The sequence below is a fragment of the Schistocerca cancellata genome, chromosome 6 (assembly GCF_023864275.1).
Source record: "Schistocerca cancellata isolate TAMUIC-IGC-003103 chromosome 6, iqSchCanc2.1, whole genome shotgun sequence".
NCBI lineage: Eukaryota > Metazoa > Arthropoda > Insecta > Orthoptera > Acrididae > Schistocerca > Schistocerca cancellata.
In genome coordinates this window covers 383,117,156-383,144,567 of record NC_064631.1, presented here as the reverse complement: position 1 = coordinate 383,144,567, position 27,412 = coordinate 383,117,156, and the positions used below count along the sequence as shown (strand labels likewise).

General features: G+C 42.6%; 1 protein-coding gene across 1 annotated transcript in view; it reads left to right on the top strand.

Annotated features, from left to right (window-relative positions):
• Window positions 1–3,018: 3,018 nt before the first annotated feature.
• Window positions 3,019–27,412, top strand: part of LOC126088341 (cytochrome P450 4V2-like) — a 120,844-nt gene continuing 96,450 nt past the window's right edge. The window contains exons 1-2 of the mRNA XM_049906476.1: window positions 3,019–3,299; window positions 26,864–27,037. Coding sequence (XP_049762433.1) covers window positions 3,019–3,299; window positions 26,864–27,037 — 455 coding nt within the window. The remainder of the gene's footprint in view (window positions 3,300–26,863; window positions 27,038–27,412) is intronic.

Sequence of the window (27,412 nt, the reverse complement as noted above, 5' to 3'; positions counted from 1 at the left end):
CCAATTTTTCTGAAATTGCTGTCGTATGTTTGTGTGTACATTTATATCACATCTACTGATTTCCATGACATTATGGTAAGTACTGTGTGGTTTGTGTTTTTGTTTGTCTTAGAGTCTATTACATAGCTATGGCTTTTTCCACGTACATTTTTGCATCGAGAAATTTATTATATTTCGATCATCGGGAGCAGTCAATGCTCTTCTGAAAGCAGGAATTTAATCTTCTGCCTTTTTCCTTGAAAAACATGTTGCAATCAAATACCAATATCTTACCTCACTATATATGTTATTTATTAGTGAACTCATGCAGAATTGCTTCTGTCATACTGTTGGCGAAACAGAATTACAATATTAACTCTTTTCGTAATAACAAGACTTGCCAAACTGTCGGAAATCAATCATGAATATGACATGGAAATACCCTGCAATCTTTCACTGTCCTTGAGAGTAGTGACACCACTATATTTTTTAAGACTTTGTAGCCATCTGTTTTGTATTCTAATACCAATAATAAAATTTAATGATGCTAAGCGAGCCACTATGCAACAATTGTCTGGGTCACTCAAATAATTCTCAAAATCTTGCGGTGATAAAAGAGAAATGATTAGAATATTACTTGATAATGATAAGCCAAAACATTTATTGGTGTTTTCTCTAGTAATTTTTTTTTCTTCTTTGTGCAATACTCGAGGTATCTCTTTGGCACAGCGTGTCTAGAGATGTATTTCTTTCTTTTCATTCTTTAAGAAGAAAAGACCAGGGGAGGGGGGAGGGTGTTAGTTGGTATTTTTAACTACCTGCATGAAATCATGGTAATCATTGTCTGCTGAGTTTCTGAGTTTTAATAACTTGTTGAATAACTGAGTAAAATATACGTGAAGTAAAGTAAATCTTTCTTACAAACATGTCTTCTTCAAAATCACAACATCTTACTATTTATTCACATCACTCCTATTTACTACTGCCAAAAATAAAAGTGAACAAAGATAAACAGAGCTATAGAAAGATTTTATCTGGTGATCAGTAAAATTATATCACATATATTTTTCATTAACTATTTGGTATATTGATATTTTCGTTTTTAAATTCGAAATTTGTGCTGTAAGTAATAGTAAATATTAATAATAAGAAATATTACTCATAGTTTTAAGACTAAAAAATATGCTTGACATTCTTGTATTAGAGCGTTTCATCCCAAACAACTTTTATATCCATATTTTTAAATTTCTATATATGCAAGTAACACTTTCACACCTGTGCGAATGTAACAGAAAATCAGGAATTATCAGAAGTAGTATATATCCTATTCATTCTTTTGCAAAGGTGATAAAAGTGTTATATAGACCATATCAACATTTATTTCAAAGAATCTTCAGTGTTCATTGAAACTCTTAGGTTTATCTTACAACTGTGTTTGTCAAGATTAAAAGCAGTTATCATGTATTACACTACTAGTGTTGAAGGGTATACATCTTTTATGTGGTTTCTTATTTCCCCCATTTTAACAACTTTCTGTAATTTTGTGTTGTGGCAGTTGTGTGAGTATGTTTAGCGTATATCTCAAAAGGGTACATGTTGTACTTATCTGTAATTTATTACTGGTCTCACAGGTGTGTTTATTGTATGAATTTTTGGTTGGCTCTGGAGTTCAGGAATATTAGTTTTCATACAAGTTTTTTATGTGTCAAAAGTATGTATTCCTTAGCTTTCAGTTCATTTTTCACTGTTGTGTCAGACAATGCGCTGGGTCTGGTTTCTTTTTCTGATTTAATTCTCTGTAATTAATTCTTACGTTTTGTTAGTGTATTCTAGTTCGTCATTGAAAAACTCTATACTCCCTTTCTCTGCCTTGGTTCTGATTGTGTTTTCTCTGTACATTTTGCCTCTAAGAGATTCCAGAGTGTTACATTGTGTAGTTATCTGTCTTGTTATATTGTGTTCTTGTCTTATATATATGAATTTTTTAATTTCTTTGCCTGCTGATTCCTTTTCTAGATCTATTGAAGTTGTGACTGTGTCCTTCCTCTAAGAGACGGTATGTTTTCAGCTTCTGTCGTCATGTTTTCTACGTAACGTTCATTTACTTTTGTGTTTATATTATATTTTAAACATCTGTTAACAGATGTACTTCTTCATCACAAGTTCCATGTCTGTAAGGTTTGTGAGATGATGGTAGAATGGATCGGTGTGTTTCTGCTTGTTTGTAGCATTCCAGTGTGTTCGTTCACCTGTGTTATTATTTCCTTTCTTGTCTTTATTTTAACTGTTCGATGGCATTAGAAGTGTATTCATCGTGCTTGTCCAGCATATAAGAGAACAGGGTAACGTTTGTTGCTTATACATTTTTATTGTTTCAGCTAAGCGTATATGTGTTTCACACAGTGTATGTTTCATTTCGCGTGTTCTTGTGTATAATGATTTACGTTCGCTAGTGAGATGGCATCTTTGAGCTAGTGGCTTAACTTTTTGTGCCGGATGCAAGTTTATCTTGATAGTTACGTTGACGTACTTAGCTATCAGATTAGTAGATTTACAAATAGCATATAAGCTCATGCGATGAATTATCTGTGAGGCTGAAGTGGATTCTTTATACTTTCGTACAACACATAAAACAGACTTTTATTACAATCGCAAAAGACGGAATATAATCTTTGTTAGTTGTATAGCTGATAATGTGGCACGGATGAGGCCTAAAAAGAAGAAAAAGAAAAAAAAACACAAGCTCGAGTTTTGATGTTGTGCGATAAACGTTACCGGATTGGTGGTGAATCCACTGCAGGTATCGTGTCGTTTACTAGAGAAACTGTGCTACTGACCAGTTCGATTAATAAACTTGACGGTGAATCGACAGGCGAAGCACGTTGCTACACGGTACATGTGCGCTTGTGTGGAGTGCTTTATGTGAGACAGTGTGGTAACCAGTGTCACACAGCGCTGCCAAGTCCCCACTGCGCACGGAAAGTAGGGCCTGGCGGCCGGCAACTCGCTGTTCTGAATTCCTCGCCAGTCTGCGCCGGGATGGAGACGTGGCTGTTTCGACTGGTGAGCGGGAGCGGGCCCACGGCGTCGGCGGGCCTGGTGGTCGGTGCCGCGGCGGCCGCCGCCGCTCTGATGTTGGTGCTGCGGGCGCTGCTGTCGGTGGGCCGCCAGGCGTCGGCATGGCTGCGCATGCGCCGTTTGGCGGCACAGATTCCCGGCCCGCGGGACACACACCCGCTTATGGGCGACGGCCGCCTCCTCCGTGGCGAGCCACTGGTCGACCTAACGCGCATCTACCTAAAGCATGGAGCACCGTGCAGGTACACAACTAATGAAAACGTGCCATTTCCTTTAAAATGTTTGGTCCTCGTTGTTTGTTACAGCGTAATCTGCGTGCTTCAAGTAGCTCATTATACATAGTTGCTTGTAAGCTTGTTTTTTTTATCCCGACTTTACGTGTCCTGCTTAGTGACGACTGAGCCCCATCTTCACTGGTCATCATTAAATGCCTCCTCCGCTTGCCGAATGTAGCTGTCATAGCGTCTGCTGCTTGTCGTAAAATATTGTCGACCAGTTGCTGGTGACTGGTATACTCAGTATATCACCGGGCAATATATATCACCATCTAAATGAGGACATGGTCGCAGACAAGAATTAGTGCCAATCAGGGGATAATTTTGATACTGTGAGTAAGTTTAAATATTTCTTTCTAAAAAGACTTGATAGCCACTAAACATATCATTTAATTTTGTTGACCTTCGATAATTTTACCAATGATCTCACATAATCTTACGTTCTGTATTTTTAAGGTACGTCAGCATTTGCAAATATCGTAAGATCTTTAATCGTGCAAATCATTAGGAAGAAGTATTTGGCGCTTACATAATGTACTCGAACCCTTGAATTATTCGGGCCAGTAACCCCACTGTTACAGATAGACATCCGTTTGAATATCTTAGTTGGTACCGTTATCACAGCACTCTGCAGTTAATAACTACTTGAGGTTCATTTGTGAGACTCTTCATAGCATAAGAGAAGTTTAAAGTAGACTACGAGTTATTTCATAACAGAAGATTATTGAAATCGCCCCTTTAGCGCCTAGACTCTTGTTCGAACCAGAGTATTGTGTTCGGCACGTGGAAGTATTTCGTGACACATTAAAGCACTTTCCTTTTCTCGCCTTTCACACAACGAGTCGTAGTGACATACCACCGAGCCTGACATCCCCACACAGTGGGCGGGGCCACCAACAATGAAAGTCGCTATTAAACACGCCACTGAGAATGGATTTAAGATTTAGAAAAACAAAAATGAAATGTTGAAATGTGTGTGAAATCTTATGGGACTTAACTGCTAAGGTCATCCGTCCCTAAGCTTACACACTACTTAACCTAAATTATCCTAAGGACAAACACACACACCCATGCTCGAGGGAGGATTCGAACCTCCGCCGAGACCAGCCGCGCAGTCCATGACTGCAGCGCCTTAGACCACTAGGCTAATCCTGCGCGGCATTAAAGATTTTAACTACGGTGGTCTCAGATTCAGTTTATCAGGAAACAATCGCCTACCCCGTTCCTCGTCCCCTCTTCTAGGCAGTTCCATACTGATTGACATATTCTCAGCTAGTTGTTGGTGCCTGGTGTACTAATAGTATATCTCATTCGTTGTAAGTTGATCGCAACACTGGGCAATATATGACACTATCTACACGAGGACATGGTCACAAATAAGAACATGTGTCAATCAGGGGATAATCCTTTTTACAGTCAGGATTCCATGGGACTCCTTTTTGATGGAGAGCTCCCATACATGAGTTCACCAACAATTCATGACAGAAGTCTGCAGCATTTAATAAAGGTATACACATACTATTATAATAATTTAAAATGAAAATGGGAGTAATGGATAATTTAACTGTATATGAGAGCTATATTGAAGAAACCTCCGTCGATGATAGACGAGATGGAACTCTAAACTTAGTTCAGAAAACCCGCTATCAAATACTTACTCTGCTGAGCTACTGCACCAAACAAAGCTAGGAAAACATCTCTCCAAAATGAAGGCTGAGGCGCGCCTGGGTCAAGAATTCGAGACCCCACTGAAAGCTCTGGGGAATCATCCAAACTCATGATCGCTTAAACGCAGCTCACTATTCCCAGGAATTGATCGTAGATGTGTCCAGGATGCACACATCTCCCTCGATGATGTCCCAGACGTGGTCAGTAGGAACAAGGGTGGATGATCGCTATGTTCACACAATCTCTACCATGTCTATGGGGTATTCCTCTAAACCTTCTGACAAAAATCTTTTTCCCAGAGCTGATTCATTTTCTTTCCGATGGTCCTGATCGCTTATGGTGCAGTTCAGCATAAGAAAACGGACAACGTTTCATAGCACTTGGTTCCAGTATAACTTGCTGTAGAGATGTGGTGGCAGGCGTGTCTGAATACATCTGGGTGAGAGATCCACCTTTCATCCCATGTAACGTCCGCTGCAGGAGAATGCCTCCACCAGCTGCCTGATATGTGCACCATAGGTAAATGGGATACAATGTCGGCGTGTGTTTCAAGGAATTACTAGTACTCTGCATCAACATGTAGTGCGGCTCACTTGGTCGGGCGCCATGTCTAGTGACGTCTGTGCCTGGGACTTGTGGCGAGCAGAGGTGTGTGGGTGATTGTTTGGAACCTCAATACGAGAAAATAAAGCTGGATCGTAATAAACCTAACTAATTTCTGTCTGCATGGAATGTGCCTGTAACTGCTGATCTGTGTCCCATCCATCCGTGTTACAGTTGACGATGGTCACCCTTTACCACATGATCACATTTCCCGTGGCGATTTTCACGAAGCGAGGTAAACATGCTGCAACACTTGCACAATGGTAAGTGACAAACGCGGTGCCCCATTCGTCCGGAATCTTGATCTTTCAACTATCGTGCAGCAACCACGGAACTTATTCGTTCTCAAATGTCACATAAACTACTCCAGTGTAACAATTCCTATCCATGGGACGCATCGAACTGTTCCATTCGCTGTGAAAGCAGCAGCGCTTTCACTCCACCACAGCGATCTCTAAGTCAGTTGCATTTTAGTATATTGCTGGTGTTATACTTGAAGACTCGGTTTCGCAAACTGTATCTCCATAGCTCTTCCGTAAAAGTTTTTTCTCTGTAGTGTCATAAGAGGAAACATTGCGCCAATTTTCGAATGGAGTTCGGGCTCCATCTTACAACGCTCATCAATAGCACACTGTAAAATATTTTACAGGACATAGTTCTTATTATAGGAAACAGAGATCTATAATTACTACAAATAAACTGAAAGCAGTTTTGATGGCATAAATTTTTTAATGTGGTGACCGGTTTCGATCTTATTATGACATCATCGTCAGACCATAGATGTTTGCCGAGGGCGGTGGAGCATGGCAACCTCTTTCTTGTGGCTGGTGGTAAAAGAAAAATTATACATTGCAACGTTATTGCCTTCCTGCTAATGTACCTTAATAGGGATGCCGGAAAAACCTAAATAATTGCATCGGGACACAACTATTTAACAAACTTACGCGTTCTAACTTTCTGCTTACCTAATCGTCCAGTGGACAAGAAAACTATTGAAACTTTGATACATATCTCCACAGATATTCTAGCTAATATTGCAACCAGGAGCAGAGCTGTGGTGATTTCCCTGAACTTGATAAATCTAGCGCAGAAGAATAGGACACATGACTTCTAATATACTACCGTGTGGGGAAAATGGGTTTTCTGTCTGAGGCAAACGGAGTTCAACACAGAAGAAAGATTAGAGTTTAACAGCCCTCCTTCTACGAGGTAATTAGAGACGAAACCAAGCTCATACAGAGGGATCGGAGAGGGGGAGGGGAATGGGGGATGGAGAAGGAAACCGCCGTGTCCCATTCACAGTAAACTTCATGTCATTTTTCTCAGGAGATTTAGGGAAACTACAGAAATCTTAGATCTACTTGGGGAACGGAAATTTGAATCGCTATCCTCTCGTGTGCAAATCCAGTATCTTAATTATTGCGTCACAGAGCTCGGCCGAGTGTGTGCAAGGTGTAAGCAGTAATCTTGAGAGATACAGACAGTAAGATGTTCGATGCCACGCAGATTTCCGATGTCCTAGTGGAAATGTTGTAGTCAGTCATCACGAAAAATGAAGACATGGATATATGGGGATTGTGGTACACCTGATGGCCGCGATGGCCGAGCGGTTCTAGGCGCTTTAGTCTGGAACCGTGCGACTACTACGGTCGCAGGTTCGAATCCAGCCTCGGGCATGGATGTGTGTGATGTCCTTAGGTTAATTAGGTTTAAGTAGTGGAAGGAGTTGGAAGCGGTATAATACCGCCGCAAGAACTGTTAAAGCTGTAAATCAGTTTAGATTCCTTGGGAAGCTGTGAAGCATTTGTGGAAAGCAGGATTTAGCAAGGAAGAGGAGCATTTAAAATGCCAAATTGAGATCCATGGAGCCAATCAGTGTCAAAAGAACCAAAGAAGAGGATTTTGCAAACAGTATAGGAAAGTACACTAACATGCAGTGCCAAAGGATGGACCCTGGGGGGGAGGGGGTCGCCATCGGAGAAGCAGAGTACAAGCGGTAGCGACAGATGGAATAAAGACAGCAGCCCAGATATTTAGAACAGAAGGGAGAAGAAATGAAAATTTGAGAGAGACAATGGATAAGAAAGAACCAGCTGTGCAAAGCACCGAGAGAAGAGCTCTTCAATGGTATGGCCATGTACGGCGAATGAAGCAAGGACGATGGTCAAAAGCAGCCCAGAAATGGTCGCCACCAGTCAGGAGAAAGTGTGGACGGTCGAGGTTAACATGGAGAGCGGGAGAGTAACAGAAATGATGAAGAACAGAGATCTTAAAGTGGAAGACTGCCATGATTGTGAAATCTGGCGAATGGGATTACAGGGCAAATGGTGAAGAGTGGAGAAGTCCTTAAAAGTCAAAGTAAGATAATCTTATACGACCTATCACCCATAGTTGCACCCTGTCAGCAGTGGTCCCTCTAGAAGAGTAGCTTTGTATCCGGAAAGAGGTGCCGCAGAAGTAAAATGTGTAACAAGAAGAGCCAAGGGGCTATACCAGAGAAGTATGGCCCAAAAAGAAAGAATCCGGTGGCAGCTTAGAAACAGGTAAGTTAAACAATGTTTTTGGAAGGAGTTATGGATAACGAAGGTAGAAATGTGGCAACGATTAGTAAACACTAAGTTAGAAACAAATCCCTGAGGAATACTGTCACTCAAGGCCTAGGCAACGCTCAAAAGAAACCATCGGACGATAACAGAATGTTAGGTCATTCAGCTGTCCTGCTAATGGAAACACTGCTTCTTTACGGAGACGAAAAAGGTAGGACAGATGATCAGCGTAGGTTACAAAAAATATTATACCAAAAAATTATCCTTTTTTGAAGCATCTGTCTTCTGATTGGTTTGATGCGGCCTGCCAAGAATTCCTCTCCTCTACGAACCTCTTCATCCCGGATGGGCTCTTGAACCAAACGTCCCCTATTATTTGTTACCTATATTCCAAAATCTGCTACCTCCACAGTTTGTACCCTCTACAGGTCCCTGTCGTACTGCTGAAGTGATCCCTCATACCTTAACAAATATTCTATGACGCTTTTTGTCAATGTTTCCCATATATTCCTTCCTCTGCCGATTCTGAGGTTATCCTCTTCATAAGTTACCTTCACAGTCCTCGTAATTTTCAACATTAATCTGTAGAAACACATCTCAGAAGTTCAAGTGCCTGTTTTCCTGACTTCCTCAAAGTCCATGATTAACTAGCATACAATGCTGAGATCCATACATATATTTTCTGAAATTTCTTTCTCAAATTAAAACCTGTATTTGGTACTAACCAAGTTCATTAGGACAGGAACGTGTTCTTTGCCTGTACTAGTCTGCATTTTATGTCCTGCTTGCTTCGACCGTCTTGGATTATTTTGCTTTCAAGGTAGTACTATTCCTTAACTTCGTCTACACCGTCATCACCAATTTTTATGTTAAGCTTCTCGCTATTATCACTTCAACGGACTATTATTGCTTTCATCTTTCGTCACTTTATTCTCAGTCCGTATTCTATATTCTACTGCCTCAATTTATAGAATCATGTAAGTCTATGTGATAAATTATTGACTAAAATTTTAGATTATCTTTCAGAGTAAATTGTGGGAAAATTTGTTGTATATACCCAGACGTCTTTGCATTTACTTAGTTCGGAGCTTTTGTATAAATTATAATCACAACGTTACCTTTATAAACTTCTTCACGTTTAGGATAGACTAACCATATTTTTCGACGTAACTAATCGAAATAAATAGAAAGTGTGCTACTATTTACCTCAAATTTAGCACAGGTTATGAGCGCCAATATTTTCTCCGAGTTAGAACTATCCTTTCATTAACTACGGAATGAAATTTCACCTTTTGGTCCGACTACAGGAAAACTGACTCTTCTCCTCAAATGTCCGATACTTCCAGTAAGGGAGAGTGAGAAAACCTGTTCTTAACGTTATGCGCCTGCCCTTGAGTGTGTTCTGGCGGTGTGACGAAGAAAGAGAAAGCCGGTGGCAGCGGAACGCCGCTTTGATATCGTATACAAGATTGTAAATGGAGTACCGGTTCCCCTCTACTCTGCCCGTCAGCAGTCGATCTTGAAATTACGCAATCTGTTAGTTTTGCTAGATTATTGGGCAGTTAGAGACATTTCGATTCAAACTTCATATGTCGATAGCAACGCACGTAAGAAGCTGGGCAACTAGTAGAACAGATAGTCGTGATTTTAATCTGATACAAATTAGTTATTTAAAGTATAGAGCATGTGGCACATTTAATGCTCTTCGGACGTGACTGACTCGAACTACACTGATTTACAACAAAAATTAAGTATCTGGAAGGGGAGAGGGGGATGAAATGGAACTTCACGGATTGAGATGATATGTGATGTTATTTCCCAGATTATAACATCGGGTGAAATTTACAAATGTGCCCACTTATCACTCTGACATCGCACATCCTCTGATCTGAATGCATGCGATGGTCCGATTGAAAAGGGTGTCATAAAACCACTGTGTCCTCTTCTGAGGTAAGATGCTGCAATTCGTCTTTGGTATCCTGGATACTCTTACTGTGTTGGAGTTGACGTCCGAGATGGTACCACAAGTGTTTTATTAAGGTCAGGTCTTTGGATCTTGCTGGCCACGGGAGAACCCTAACATTATGCAGACAGTTGATAGAGACATGCGCTATAGGTCTACGAGCATTGGCCTTCTTAGAGATAGCATCCACGATACAGCCGCATGAGAAGTTACACATCAGGACTTACCGCTGGCCGTCAGAGTCCCCTCAGTCAGTACCATCCGTCACCTGGAACCTCTCCACATGTCGCCGCCTTAATCGCCGACGATAATCATCTGGGGTAGTAAGGCATCGCAACTATATGCTGAAGACAATGCGATGTTATTCAAGAGCAGTCCATGCTTCCCAAACACTGGACCACTCCAGACGCAGCCGTCTATGTCGTGGTGTTAATGGTAGCCTATTCATATAGCCCTATCACCACTGGAATCCGAACAGTAGTGGATGATGACACAGAATGTTTTAGGGAAATCCATTACTTGTTTTTATATGGCAGGAGCAGACATGAAGAGGTTGTAATTTGTCTGGAGTACAGTGCTGCGATCCACCCTTCGATGATCAGAGATAGTGGACAGAGACTTGACGACGGGTATTCCTGCCTTAATCCGCCCGGTTAGCCGTGCGGTCTGATGCTCTACTTTCCGGACGGGAAGGCATGCCGGTCCCCGGCACGAATCCGCCCGACGGATTAGTGTCGAGGTCCGGTTTGCCGAACAGTCCGTGGATGGTTTTTAAGGCGGTTTTCCATCTGCCTCGGCGAATGCGGGCTGGGTCCCATTAATCTGCCTCAGTTACATTATGTCGGTGATTGCTGCACGAGCACTTTCTCCACGTAAGCCTACACCATAATTACTCTACCACGCAAACATTGGGGTTACACTCGTCTGGCGTGAGACGTTCCCAGGGAGGTCCACTGGGGGCCGAACCGCACCGCACTATAACCCTGGGTTCGGTGTGGGGCTGCAGTGGGGTGAGTGGACTGCTGTAGGCTGTTGTGTAGTTGTTAAGCACTGAGGACTACGGCGGGGACGAAGCCTCTCCGTCGTTTATAGGTCCCCAGTTCCATTCCGTACATTACAGTTCCTGCCTTCGCGTTGCCACGCAATCTAACGTCAGGCCAGTGTCACTTCAGAACGCTACAGAGATTTTGAGATAGCACGATTCGACGAGCCACTTTGCGGTGCTGATAAGGCTGTCTCACACGTGTACCCGGTATTCCCATGTCCTTCACAATTATCACTCAAAATATGACCCTGTACGTGCCCCTTATTTGTCGTGGAGGGCCTGGAAACAAAAGAGGAAGTAAGTAAACTAAGGCATTCTGGTGACCGTTGTACCTGTCACAGAGAATCAGAACTCTAATCGTTAACATATCCGTTGATAGCATTTACGTGAACGAAGTTACACTGAATCCGACTGTCTTCTGGGCACTTCCCTTTCAAGCACTGTTATACTACTGTATACTAAAAGTACTGACAAAATACGATTCATAACTGGAATTAATATATACATCACAAAGACATTTTTGTTCTTCGTAAAAGTGGTGAAGAATTTCAGAAACTTTCCAGTATAACTGTCTAGTCATCACAGAAAATGTGATGTGACAAGCGAGATTAGCGACAAAACCTTACATCAGATTTCGGGACTACGAAGTTGACGATCTGGAGGAGTTCTTATATCTTGTAAGGACATTAACACATGACGGCCGGACCAATGAGAACAAAAGATACCGACTAGCATAGGCAATAGCGTCCTTCTAGATACAACCTCATTGTACTGAACAGAGATCTTAATCTGAGAAAGAAGTCTTACTTGTGTACACTATCTGAACAAAAGTATCTGGACAGCAATAGTTGGATATTAATACGTGGTTTGTCCGCCCATCCTCTTTAGGGCGACTTGAATTCTGCTGGGGACACTTTCAATGTAATGTCTGAATGTCTGCGGAGGAATGGTAGCACGTTTTCCCTCTAGAGCCGATACCAGAGAAGAGAGTGATGTTGGACGTTGAGCTGTGGAATGAAGTCGACGCCTAACTCATCTTAAACGTGTTCTATAGAGTTAATTTTTGGCCTCCCGGCAGGCCAGGTAGTTACGAAATGTTGATTTCCCCATACTATTGCCTCACAGATAATGCTGAATGAAATGATGCATTGTCATGCTGATAAAGACAAGCAACGTCCTCGCATCGTTTCTCTACTGCATGCAGTACACTACGTTGTAAACCGTATTCATAACCTTCTGCATTTAGCGTTATCGTAAGCAAAATGAGAAAACACCCCTTACCGTAACAGCACGTCCTTCGTATGCCACTGTTGGCACTACCATGATGGCAGTTATTGTTCTGCATTTATTTGCCAAACCCAGGCCGTTCCATAGAATTTACACAGGGTGAAGGGTGATTCACTATCCCAAATTACTCGTTTCCAGTCATCCACTGCCCAGTGCCGTTATTCTTTCCATCACTTAAAATCTCACTTAGCTTTGACTATAGATATGAGTGCGGTATGTGAAACCGCTTGACGATTGTACTCCGTCATTTTATCTCCCTACGCGCAGTCAGTGTCATAGCTGGACTACAGGTACCACTTTCGAATATACGAGTTCTTCGTTATGCTGATATCATGAGATTTTTTTACAGCCCTGCTACACAGTGCTTAGTAGTCCCTGTCTGTTAATACGTGATGTCTGCGAGGTCTTGATTTAGTTGTGTTTGTTCCTTTGCGTTTCCACTTCACAATGACACCACCGACAGTCGACAGGACCGCTTTAGAACAGTTGAAATGTCGCTGGTGAAATGACTAGTCCAGGTCTGAAGTCAGTGTGCTCTCCTGGTAGAGTCATTCCCCTGTTACTGTTTTCCTGCTGGCAACGCCTCCATAAATACTGGTGCGTCTGCCTATCGTGACATCTGATCAACACCGCATCACATAGGGGTGTACGAATGCTTTTGATCGGATAGTTTATATCCAGAGTGCAGCACTACATGAAAACAAATCCTGAACGGTAGAGAATGATAAAAGAAGAGAACGAAGCGTTGGCCATGTGGAGCTACTGAATAGTACTGAGAATTAAGAAGATTTATAAGTTAACAAATTTATCAGCCCTATGGTGAATATACAGAAAAGACTAAATAAAGAAAGGAAGAATGATATGGCCTGTTTAAAGGAATTTGGGAATAACTTCCATGGAACGAGACAGAGATTTAAGGCAAAATTTTTAGAGATATTGTGTTATTGGATTATGTTGAACAAGTGATTAAGGCCGTTGGATGTTACATCTACTCTGAGATTGACGGAAGTGAGCTTAGCAGATACGTTAAAATCTGTCAAGCAGCTGTGTGGTGGGACGCTTTTGGTCGAAACGTCTTGCTCCCAACAAGGGAGAAACCTGCAAAAAGCTAAAGCCATTGAAACTGAACTACACAACACAGCAAATGTACTCTGATTTGCAGCGATCTGGTGGACATTCCCAAAGACGAGGTGAAAGATAAGTAGGCTCAAGGAGGTATACTCGACATGCAAAATACCAGGAATGGGGTGAATGCGGATCTGCTAAAATCCGACTACTTTATCCTTACCTTCAAGAGCTGAAATTTCCCAGAGCACGTGAAGGCAGGTTTGGTTGGTTGGCTGATTTGAGGGAGGGGACCAAACAGCGAGGTCATCGATTGCATCGGATTGGGGAAGGATGGCGAAGGAAGTTGGCAATAGCCTTTCAAAGGAAACATACTGGCATTTGCCTGAATCGATTTAGAGAAATCACAGAAAACCTATATCAGTTTGGCTGACATGCGTTTGAACCGTCGTCCAGTATGCGAACCACTGCGCCTCCGCTCTCTGTAAGGAAGGTTTACTTCGTTAAAGTATGCGGTCTATGTCCCCAAACCAATATGCTCTTTTAAATGCCAGCGCTGGGAACATCACCTTAGGAGGTAAGGGAGGAGCCACTTGTGGCTTATATGTTTAGGGTACCTACGAAGGCGTCGATTATTCATCTCCCATGAAGTGCGTTCATTGCTACTGGGACCACCCTCTCCGGAGTAAAGGCTGCAGCATATATCTTCAAGGGCAGAAGATGCCAGAGTTTAAAACTATGGAGCGCATCTCGTATGTTAAGGCTAAGAAAATGTTTAAGGCCATGCTGCCCCGATGTTCGCTACATTTGTATCATCTCTTAAAAAGCCTGTTTATGAAATCGAAGCTACTACACAAACAATGTTGCTAGTGTCAGCACAGTATGTGTGTTTGTGAATGCACTTCTGCTGCTGCAGTTATTTTGAACACCGTAACTCTCTCCAGAAGGTAAGGTAAGGCCGTGATTGCTCAGGATTCAGCCTGGTCCACTGTCTAGCGCTGCCACTGCTCTGCAGGCCAAAAATTCAAAAGCAAAGCGTCACTCGCTGACAGAGACGGGAAGCAATCAGCTCTATGATGTCGACCTCCTTTTACTCGACGCCTTTCAAAGATCGCATTCTGAACTGATGGACCTTAATATTGGTGGTGGGGAGGGGGGGGGGTCACTCATCTCAAAAATGAGTCTCCTCCCATTGTGGCATCTCATCCCTGTCGCAAAGAGAGGGTGAGAAAGTGACCGCCATGATAAAGTTCTCTCATACTACAGAGCAGAATTAATGGAATCTGGACACATGTAGACGAACTGAAACTCCAAGCAAAGGAATGCCTTCGGTGCTTGTGTTTGCCGGGACTGCATTTTAAAGCGTCTTATGCCCCTGTACTATGAAACTATACCCTCCATCCCAAGGATGAGCTGATAAAGGAGAATCGCTGATGGAGGTTGAGCTGTTTGTTAATAACATGCGCCACTCTTCTGCTCTCCCCTTGGCTACTGAGCTGCAAGCAGTTGCAGTTTAATTTCACGTGTATTAGATTTTCATTGTTTGATGTGATAGATTCTGAGGCTCTCTCAGATGTTACAGAACAACATCCCAGGCCATTTGTCCAACTGGGTAACTTCAGTGCACGTCATGTATTGTAGTACTCGACATCTACTTGCCCTCGTTGTCGGGCTTTACAGAACCTCATGACGTCTCATGAGCTGTGTACTGTCAACACTCTCACTCATTTCTGTATTGCTACTGGGCTACCCTCAGCTATCAAACTCACTTTCTGCTTTGCAGCCTGCGCCGATTCTGCACACTGGGAAATTACGATGATCTTCATTCCAGTAGCCAGGAAGTCACTGACGACCATTCCAGTGACCGCATCTGACTCTGGATTCACCTCCTTGACAGAGACCTCCATAAAACTGCGCAGCCACGATGGACGGTCAGTAGAGCCATCTGGATGTTATTCAGAAACCTGGGTGTGTTTCAACACCCTGACAGCATCCTGGAGTGGATGGAATATGAGTGACCCACCATGTCACTGAAGTCTCCAATCATCTTCAGAAGCAACCTATCCACTGGTGGACTGATGATTGCCGTTGAGCACTACGGGTCAAGCGTGCGGCTCTGCGGCGGTTTAAATGCCGCACATCAGAGGAAAACATAGCAGCCTTTCAAATCGTAAGAGCTGAGTTTCGACGTATAATCAAGGAATGCGAGAAAAGGTCGTGGCAATCGTTCCTGGACTCGATCAACCTTTCCATTTGTTCTTCTACAGAAGAATCGGAAGCCATCAGGATCCTTCCCGTTAATAGGGTCGTTACCAATCGCAACAGTCCTGTAGTGACTGTGTCATCAAAGAGCGACATCGCTCAGACCATGCCGAAGTATTCTTTAATGACAACTACTTAAACCAGCTGGGACCCGGCGTTCCTCCCCTACCATGCGGCTTCAGAGAGGAGCAAGGTGGACTCCAGGTCCAACATTTCTGAGTCTCATAACTGCCCCTTAGCCACATGAGATCTGAATTCCACACTGTCTGAGGCTCGTGTAACTACACCCAGTCACGGCCAGATCCAGTGCAGCATGCTTAGCGGATTCAGGACAGCTGCGTCAGAGAAAATCCTCCTCGACTGTTTCCATTTGATATAGAATAAGGCTACTTTTTTACCTCGTGGATATCGGCCATTTTGATACCTCTCCTCAAATCAGGTAAGGCACCTCAATACTTTACCTACTCGCCCACCATATTAAAGTAATCCCAGCACTTTCTTTGTTTTCAGCTCTCATCGTCTTCAGTATCTTCCATGTCATGCTTGCTCTTTTGTCAGTAAAGTTTTCTTCTACACCCGCTTTAACTTTATCACGTGCATCATTTGTAGATTTAGTCCTTTGTTTCATACGTATTATATTCTTTGTCAAGCCGAGTTCTCAGCCATCTGCTATACGCTTCCTTTATCATCTTCACCGATTTGTCTACTTACTCACTCCCCCGTCAATTCCTCATATAATATCCCAAACTTGTTATCTCTCCCAGAGATTAAAATTTTATCTCAAGTATCATTGGCTTAACTAATAAATACCTGTTCTCTACAGTGTCATCCTCGATATATGATGCCATGACAGCCAGTCTAAGCTGATGGGGTAAGTATGTTGAATCTTCGTGAAAACTTAACATATTATATTGGACCTCCGAAGACTCTTCATCTACTACTTCTTTCCGTTCAAAGGAAAAGTAAATTCTTGAAATTAGTAGTTAATGGTCAGATACACATTCGGGACCCCATTACATCTCTCACGCCATTTACAACAAACTTGTCTTCTGCCCTATTATCACATAGTCAATTATTAATCTTAGCTTACTTTGAGCAGAGGATCAAGTATATGAAAAGACGAGGCTAATACAAATCCTTGGGTAATGTAAGAAATTTAACTTAATCGATAAAAGGAGAAAATATAAAAATGCAAACTGAGACTGACAGTAAGTGCCAAGTGGCTAATCAGGAATGCCTAGAGGACAAATGCAACGATGTAGAGGCTTATATCACTAGGGGTAAGATAGATTCTGCCTGCAGCAAACGTAAAGAGATCTTTGGAGAAAAGAGAACCACCTGTATGAAAATCAACAGCTGAGATGGAAAACCAGTCCTATGCAAAGAAGGGAGTGCAGAAAGATTCAAGGAGTATATAGAGGGTCTATACAAGGGAGGAGACTGCATTATGCAGGGAAGATAATCTGTGGTGGCATTCCGTTGCCTTCCGCAGTTATGCAGGCCGCCCCTAACATGGGGTACAGACGCCTTTTGCAGCCGCACGCTCCGGGTCTGACGCTGCATGAGAAGTATAGATTGGAAAATGAAAGACCCCTAGCCCTCGAAACCTAATAGCTTCAGGGTCGGAAAAGAACAAGAGCTGTCCGAGGGTAGCCAGGTAGGAAAGATAAAAGTGAGGAGCCTGGCATAAGTAAGTGGAACCAATACCAGGACCCAGCTCGGGGCCCCGTGGTCGCCAGCCACGTATCAATAGGTGTGACTCCCTGAGGACAATGTGACAATGTGGTTTGGGAAAATCTGGCGACTATAATTAGGGAAAAGAGAGAGGACTGGAAAACCAGAAGACTTGTAAACTCATTATATCTTAATCAGTTAAAGTGAGAGGAGAAAGTACAAACTGGATCGGACTAGAAATAGGAGTAAGACAAGGATACTGTCTATCATCTACTCTTTTCAACCTCTACTTGGAAAATATGTTTGACCGTTGCTCATTAGATGACAAAGGCGTAGAAATTGAAGGAAGAAGAGTAGGGTGTTTGAGGTTTGCTGATTACATGGTCCTTCTAGCCACAGGGGAAAAAGAATTACCGAATTTGGTGGACACCATTGAAAATAACAGAAAAAATATAGACTGAAAGTTAACACAAATAAAACAAAAGTATTGGCACTAGGAGGAAATAAGGAAATAAAAATAACGCTGAATGGAGAAATACTAGAACAGGTGCAAAATTTTAAATATCTTGCAAGCAGGATAGAAACCGACTGGAAGTGCACCACAGAAATTAAAACAAGGATAGCTATGGGAAAAGAGGCGTTTTATGAGAAAAGGAGAAATTTCTGCAGCGGTCTGGAGAACTCAGGAAGAGACTCATAAAATGTCTTGTATGGAGTTTTCTTCTATATGGCGCTGAAACATGCACTATGAGAAAGAAAGACAGAGAAAGGCTGGAGGCTTGTGAGATCTGGACACGGCGGAGGATGGAAAGAATAAGTTGGATGGACGGAGTAAAAAATGAAGAGGTACTGAGAAGAGTGGGAGAGAAAAGACAGTTACTAGATGTAATAAAAAGAAGAAAAAGAAATTGGATTGGGCATTTATTAAGAAAGAATGACAGACTGATAAAAACAGTTTTAGAAGGTTGTGTAGAAGAGAAAAGGAAGTGAAGAAGGAAGAGATTCCAGATACAGTATGACATGATGGGCGGTACAACATACAACAGCCTTAAGAAGGAAGCAATGGATCTCAGAAAATGGAGAGACAAAGGACCTGCTAATATAGAAGATAACTGATGATGATATAAGGGAGAGGCACTGGAAGGAAATATTATGGAAATGGAAGAGAACGTAGAGGAAGATGAGAAGGGAGATGTAATGCTGGGTGAAGAATTTGACCTAAGTTGAAACAAGGCCCCGAGAGTAGATAACATTCCATTAGAGTTATTGATAGCCTTGGGAGAGCCAGCGATGACAAAACTCTTCCATCTGGTGAGCACGTTGTAAGAAACAGACGAAATACCCTCACAATTCAAGAAGAATATAATAATTCCAACCCCAAAAAAAACAGGTGATGACAGGTGTGAAAATTTAAGAAGTCACGGCTGCAAACTACTAACACAAATCATTTACAGAAGAATGGAAAAATTCGTAGAATCCGACCACGGAGAAGATCAGTTTTGATTCTGGAGAAATGTAGGAGCATGTGAGGCAATACTGACCCTACGACTTATCTTAGAAGATAGGTTAAGAAAAGTCAAACCTACGTTTATAGCATTTGTAGACTCACAGAAAGCTTTTGACAATGCTGACAGGAATACTCTCTTTAACATTCTAAGGGTGGTGAAGGTAAAATACAGGAATCAAAAGGCTATTTACAATTTGTACAGAAACCGGAGGGCAGTTATAAGAGTCGAGGGGCACGAAAGGCAACCAGTGTTTGAGAAGGGAGTGAGACAGGGCTTTAGCCTATCCCCAATGTTATTCAATCTGTATATTGAGCAAGCAGTAAAGGAAACAAAAGACAAATTTGGAGCAGCAATTAAAGTCCAAGGAGAAGAAATAAAAACTTTGAGGTTTGCTGATGATATTTTAATTCTATCAGAGACAGCAAAGGATCTGGAAGAGCAGTTTAACGGTAGGGACAGTTTCTTTAAAGGAGGATATGAGATGAACATTAACAAAAGCAAAACGACGACAATGGAATGTAGTCGAATTAAATCAGGTGATGCTGAGGGAATGAGATGAGACAAAGTTGAGGGTGAGTTTTGTTATTTTGGGAGCAAAATAACTGATGATAGTCGAAGCAGAGAGGATATAAAGTGAAAACTGGCTCTGGCAAGGAAAACGTTTCTGAAGAAGAGAAATTTGTTAACATCAAGTACAGGAAGTCTTTTCTGAAAGTATTAGTATGGAGTGTAGCCATGTATGGAAGTGCGATAAATAGTTTAGACAAGAAGAGAATAGAAGTTTTTGAAATGTGGTGCTACAGAATAATGCTGAACATTAGATGGGTAGATCACGTAACTAATGAGGAGATACTGAACAGAATTTGGAAGAAGAGAAATTTTTGGTACAACCTGACCAAAAGAAGGGTTCCGTTGGTAGGACACATTCTGAGACATCAATGGATCACCAATTTAGTACTGCAGGGAAGCGTGTGGGACAAAAATCGTAGAAGGAGACCAAGAGATTAATACAGTAAGCAGATTCAGAGGAATGTAGGTTGCAGTAGTTATTCAGAGATGAAAAGGCCTGCACATGAATGAGTAGCATGGGGAGCTGCATCAGACCCGTTTTCTGACCCAAGACCACGACAACAACTTACTATTTAGTGGCCCTCACGTGTATTAATGTACTGAATTATGTTTGAAGCATCCATTAATTAATTCAAAGTATTATGATCATACCAATCTATTCCAATTGGCACATTGTCGCCATACTGACCAGCAGTGAGGCCATTAGTTGTCGACCCAGTGCGTGCATTCACGTGCCCATTATTTAAAACATCTCTTTCATTACGTATCTCCTCTAGCATTCCCGACAGTCCCACATAACTTTTTTTCCCTTTTCCTCCATCTTGGCGTCGTCAGTCAGCGCACAGGAGTTATGAGAACGACTGAGTGGCTTGAATACGTCATTTATACCCACAGAGTCGTTTCACCAGTCTGACTCCGGATTTTATACACGCCTCTTAATACTATAATTCATTATATTTCTGTTTCATAAACATATCGTTAGAAGTTACATTACTTTCTTCTATCACCTCATGCACTTATCAAGAGTGAAAACATAAATACCAAGAAATATACATGGGACTGAGATATCCATACAGTATGAGGTTAAATACGAGGGCTATTCGCTTGTTAAGGTCTGATCAGTCATAAAATGTAAACCACAGTGAAAATGAAAAATGTTTAATTTAAAAGAGTTAGCTGCATGTTAGTTTCTATTATTCGTCTCTATTCCACATAGTAACCGCTCCGACTCCACTTCAATGTGATTTGACGTAGCGTATAGCCAACTTTCCGATATCCTCGTCATAGAAGGCAGCCACCTGTAAGTTCCACCAAATCCTTACGTTGGTTTGCAGGCCTTTATCTGTGCCAAAATGTTGTCATTATAGACAGCGATACATGTGAGCAGAAACAGTGAAGGAACCAGGCTCAGGTTCGATGGTGATCAGAAACGTGACATCGAAACCGCTGCAGGAGCATCCTCACTGACACTGCAGTGTGCGCCCGAGAATTGTCATGAAGAAGGAAATTATGACAGTTACGTTATGTGGGGTAGCATGGAATCAAACGAAATCTCTCAGAAAGCACTCATACTTGACGGGAGATACTATCTTCCAGGTACCCTCATGTGCTCACTTTGCGCTCAGAACTGAAAACAAAGATATGATGCGATCTACGGGTATAGGCCTACAAGAGACACTGTACAACTCACCTGTGGAAAACTTCATCTGATTATCAATTTGGTTTCCATTCTGTGACCGCTCGTGCTGTAATAAGGTAATACCCTCGATAACATATACATTATTATCAATAAAGGACAGTTGATAATCTGTTTGAAAATTCGTTAAGGTGTGAAAACATCACATGCGCCAGTTGTGACACAGGATCAAACGCAGTCTGGACATGTTTTCAGGTAAGCTCATTCAGTGGAACTAAATAAAGTAGCTATTCTAGTCAGACAGGCTTGTGGTAATTATGCCCTTATTTAAATTTACGGAGGCCGTAGTTACTAGCGATCAAAAACCTGTAGTACAAGAAACATCGTTAGTACCTGGTGAATAATTTGTCGACCGACTATATCAGTGGTCTACATTTTGAGCAAAAGTGTTAGGAAACGAAGCAGTGGTGCCGATCATGTGTCAAAGAAAAGATACACATTCTCCGCCACATAGGGCTATACATTGCCCTGCTAGAGTTGTTTAATATAGTTAGGCTCAGAATATATCTTAGGACATCTGGTTGAGATTTGTATAAATATGGCTTCAGAAGACAGATGTAAGACTTTCTAAAGTCCTGCTGTTGGCAAGTCAGCACGTCGTCTTCTATAGCTCCATATCTGCTGCAGCACTTGGCGGTGTGGAGTAGCTGACTGACTTCCTCGACATAAGTTAAATTCTACATCTAATAAGCCGTTACACGTGGCAATTTGCCATATGCTACTCACAAGTGCACGATACTAGATTTCTGTCGCCACGGTAGCAAATAATCCGTTTTCTCTTACAACTGTAGGATACACTCGAGAATATTCAGCCAAATAAAAACATTTTGCCATTCAGCACGTAAACAATGCTGTCTACTTGTCCATTTCAGTCATGGGTGTATGTGGTGTTTCCACAACGGACGTCTGGTCAGAGACATACTTGTCTCCTGGATAGTACACGGTAGACTGAGGAATTGTCGGCTCATCTAATTTCACTCTCATTGATTGCATCCAACACAGTCCCTATTGTTACCTGCCCTCATAATTTCACTGGAATTTGCATGTGCCTGAGTTCAGCATTACAAATTCATTTATACATATGGAAACTAGGGGCACAATATCCTTAGCTTTGTCCTTGATGATCTCTTAGAGGTGACAAACGAGTAGACAGCATCTCCAGATTCGTAGTACCAACTCGGCTGATATTTTAGATAATGGATTTTTCTAAACAAATCAAGGAAAATTAAGGAAAGGCCGTTAGTTTAAGTAATCTGCATGGTTTATTGTTGCTCCTGAGCCCACTTACTTATTATACACATTAAAACTTAAATGTAGGTGCTAACATTGAGCAATATTTCGGCAAACGTTGAATTTACTAAATGACTATTTCCCGTAGAAGATATGATATGCAAGTGCAGCACAGTTTTTCGTTGCCAAACATGTCGCAGCATTACAAAGTCAGTACAGTTTTAACAAATGAACTGTTTTATTAGAGTCACTGATAATCGTTTAAGTGTAGAGTAAATAAAAAAAAGATAATGGTAGCTTTAAGCTAATATCACTACTTCTGTGTATGATCTAGATACTTTTTAGCATTCCTATTTCCAACAGCCAAAATAGTTTAATCAGAGTAGATTTTGTTGATACTCAAACAACATTAAAATGATGTATTGCATTTTTCTGGACATGTTTTTCAATTTTTTAATATTATTTTAGTGTTTTATAAATCCAATCGCAATGTTAGTACTAGGTTTATGCGAATTAAATGTGTTTCTAAGTTGGATCTGGGACACAGTTTACTAAATTAATACTTGAGCTTTATCACAGCTCAAAAGTTTTCACATTATCTAAATGGCATTGTGTTTACTCGGTGCTTTAAGATTTTCATTGACATATGAATTATCGAATGGTAACGTTTCGTAAGTACATTAACTTTAAATCTAATCATACACTCCTGGAAATGGAAAAAAGAACACATTGACACCGGTGTGTCAGACCCACCATACTTGCTCCGGACACTGCGAGAGGGCTGTACAAGCAATGATCACACGCACGGCACAGCGGACACACCAGGAACCGCGGTGTTGGCCGTCGAATGGCGCTAGCTGCGCAGCATTTGTGCACCGCCGCCGTCAGTGTCAGCCAGTTTGCCGTGGTATACGGAGCTCCATCGCAGTCTTTAACACTGGTAGCATGCCGCGACAGCGTGGACGTGAACCGTATGTGCAGTTGACGGACTTTGAGCGAGGGCGTATAGTGGGCATGCGGGAGGCCGGGTGGACGTACCGCCGAATAGCTCAACACGTGGGGCGTGAGGTCTCCACAGTACATCGATGTTGTCGCCAGTGCTCGGCGGAAGGTGCACGTGCCCGTCGACCTGGGACCGGACCGCAGCGACGCACGGATGCACGCCAAGACCGTAGGATGCTACGAAGTGCCGTAGGGGACCGCACCGCCACTTCCCAGCATATTAGGGACACTGTTGCTCCTGGGGTATCGGCGAGGACCATTCGCAACCGTCTCCATGAAGCTGGGCTACGGTCCCGCACACCGTTAGGCCGTCTTCCGCTCACGCCCCAACATCGTGCAGCCCGCCTCCAGTGGTGTCGCGACAGGCGTGAATGGAGGGACGAATGGAGACGTGTCGTCTTCAGCGATGAGAGTCGCTTCTGCCTTGGTGCCAATGATGGTCGTATGCGTGTTTGGCGCCGTGCAGGTGAGCGCCACAATCAGGACTGGATACGACCGAGGCACACAGGGCCAACACCCGGCATCATGGTGTGGGGAGCGATCTCCTACACTGGCCGTACACCACTGGTGATCGTCGAGGGGACACTGAATAGTGCACGGTACATCCAAACCGTCATCGAACCCATCGTTCTACCATTCCTAGACCGGCAAGGGAACTTGCTGTTCCAACAGGACAATGCACGTCCACATGTATCCCGTGCCACCCAACGTGCTCTAGAAGGTGTAAGTCAACTACCCTGGCCAGCAAGGTCTCCGGATCTGTCCCCCACTGAGCATGTTTGGGACTGGATGAAGCGTCGTCTCACGCGGTCTGCACGTCCAGCACGAATGCTGGTCCAACTGAGGCGCCAGGTGGAAATGGCATGGCAAGCCGTTCCACAGGACTACATCCAGCATCTCTACGATCGTCTCCATGGGAGAATAGCAGCCTGCATTGCTGCGAAAGGTGGATATACACTGTACTAGTGCCGACATTGTGCATGCTCTGTTGCCTGTGTCTATGTGCCTCTGGTTCTGTCAGTGTGATCATGTGATGTATCTGACCCCAGGAATGTGTCAATAAAGGTTCCCCTTCCTGGGACAATGAATTCACGGTATTCTTATTTCAATTTCCAGGAGTGTATATCAGATTATGTGTCAGTTCAACTGACTAATTAAAATGGGTGCCTTTTTATACGCTAAGTGATCATTCCCCAAGAAAATCAAGTATTAGCCAGAAGTAAATTAATTCTGAAGATAATTTCTTTAGGTGTGTAGTTAGTAGCAAGCATGGTTGTAAAATCTATGTTCCATAAACCTTTTTTTTTCTAGCGATACTGGAGAACATGATGTAATTAATGATCAGAAATGTCGAAGATAGTAACTTACTGTGTATTTCTGACCCTAAAGTTTTCATTTGCAGACATCTGAGCTCAAAAAACAGTATTCTAATATACGATATAGGGCCTGTTTCGTTATATTACATTGCAGTCACGGTGAGGAGGTGGCGGTCATTATGAAGCTGTAACCACATCCTGAGGTTGAGTACTTCGTCTTCTCGATGGTTCCACACTGACATCAACGGTTTCGACGCGCTTATGGGTCCAGAAACTCCTAGCAGACCAATTTTTTGCTGTTACACTATTCAACACGTGAGTCTAGTCTGATTTCTCTCAGGACAATCTTTCCTCGTGAGATGTTTACAGGTTGCATTTGCTGTTTCTTAGTTCGTGCAGCAAAAAGCCTATTTCTCTTCTCCAATACATAGAAATAAAACCAGTTTGGAGATCTTTTATCACGTTTGTCGTGAAGACATCGAAACTCAGTTAGTTTGAGAAATAACACTGTCTCCGGTGAACAAGTCAGCTGTTTGATCATCCATATGAATAATTTGCTACTTTAAATCAGTGTGAACACTTTCAAATTTTGTTGTGTCAGTAAGATTCATTTCATGGATATGCTAATATTTCTTTTCCTAGCACTTATCACTGAACATTTTAATCACGATTGATTCCTTTCATGTATCCTGACAGATACGGCACGTATAGAAACAATGCTTCGTGTATTGGACTAATAATCACTATTTATGGCCGAAAGCAAATTGTTTCCTATTTCATTAGTGTTAGTATTGCGAAACTGATACAGACACAAAATAAACACTGACAGCAATAGAAAGTATTTGTGGTTTGTGCGTATGCAGCAGGGACGGACCTGTTATACATGAATCTCTATTTCTCCTTTTCCCCGAGCCACATCTAGCCCATCATTTCATACATTCATAGTGCATTAATCTACTTGAGTTCTCAGTGTATCTTTGATCTTTCTCGATTTCGTGATTCCTCATATATGATTTTGTTTGGTTTTGAAAATAATCGTCACACATTATTTGTCAAAGTGTGTTCAATCCCTTCGTTACCTATGAGCGCAGTTGTCTCTGAAAATACTTTACGCATTTGTCATATTACTTATTCTTTACGGACGCGTTCATTAACCCCTGTGGCATGTTACCATATTACGTGGTTAAATGATGTTTACTTTAATTCACTCTCCGTCAGTACTACGACTAAGTGAGTCAGCGATGCTGTACTCAGTTATTCCTGCAGAGCATCAGCTCAGTGCTTGCCTTCCCTGTCCCGCCATGTGACAGAGTCCAGGATTGCATTCCAATACATCAATCGTCACTGAAACGTTTATTTATATAAGAGATACACCAAAAATTTTTTGTAAAGGCAAGGCGAAGACAACAAAATTTGAAATTATTTACACTGAACTTAAGTAGTAAACTATTGAAACAGAGGCACCTGATGGATATAAATATCGCTGGCACTCACCGAGTAAACTGAAGAAGAAGAATGTATTATAGGTCTGCAAACAGTAGATACGATTTCCGCGATTACTTGGGTTATATATCACGATATGTATAATGAGCAGATGAAATGATTAGTCACCTGTAGTCAGAACTTACATATCGACGGAAATAAGAAAGGCAAATCGAGCAAAGAGTTTAACACTACTGTCGTAACCCGAAAATAGCACACAGATTATTTACATCATGTTGGCTATGTCGTACTTGCCAGTTCGTGGAGAAGGTTTCCAAGTTGCCCTAACTTAATGAGCTAGAAAACAAATATTTGAGGAACAGCAAGAGACACAATCTTTAATCGAGGTATGGGGATCTACGAAGTAAACGTTATTACTGCACAAGTACCAGTGAGATGGTGGCTCAGGGCTCTACATGGCTTCCATGAATTTGTATACAACTTTTATTTCCTGAACGCAGAAAGTTGTCATATGCTACTGTTTCCGATGTCGTCAATCAAGCTGAACCATAGTGTCGCCTATGATGACACCGTTGCTGACTTCACGTTAAACCCAGAGCTCTGTATCGTTGACGTGGTGTGGACTGGGGACGGCCGCCGCCCTCCTGTTGCAGGCTGTGGGTGGGCCCGCGCCTCTGCGTGCTGCTGGCCGAGCCGGAGCACGCGCGCGCCGTGCTGAGCGGCGGGCCGCACGTCAACCGCGACGACTACATGATGGACGTGCTGCGGCCCTTCACCGGCGAGGGACTGCTCGTCTCCCGTGGGGACCTCTGGAGGCAGCGTCGCAGGTCAGCACCGGTACCGCTCTACGAGTGGCTAATATTGGCCAGCGCTCACGGTATTGGTCCAGTGACGTAGCAACAAGCCTAGCACTGGTGTCCAGTAATCTATATATTTATCCATAGTCTATGTCTTCATGAAATTCTTTCCACCGTTGTATCACCAGATAGTGGCTCGGAGTAGCCACGCGGTCTGCGGCGCCTTGTCACCGTTCGAGCGGCTCCCCCCGTCGGACGTTTGCGTCCCCCCTCGGCCATGGGTGTGTGTGTTGACCTCAGCGTAAGTTAGTTTAAGTTAGCTCAAGTAGTGACCGATGACATCAGCAGTTTGGTCCAACAGGAACTTATCACAAATTTCCAACTTACCAGGTAGCAAGTGAAAGG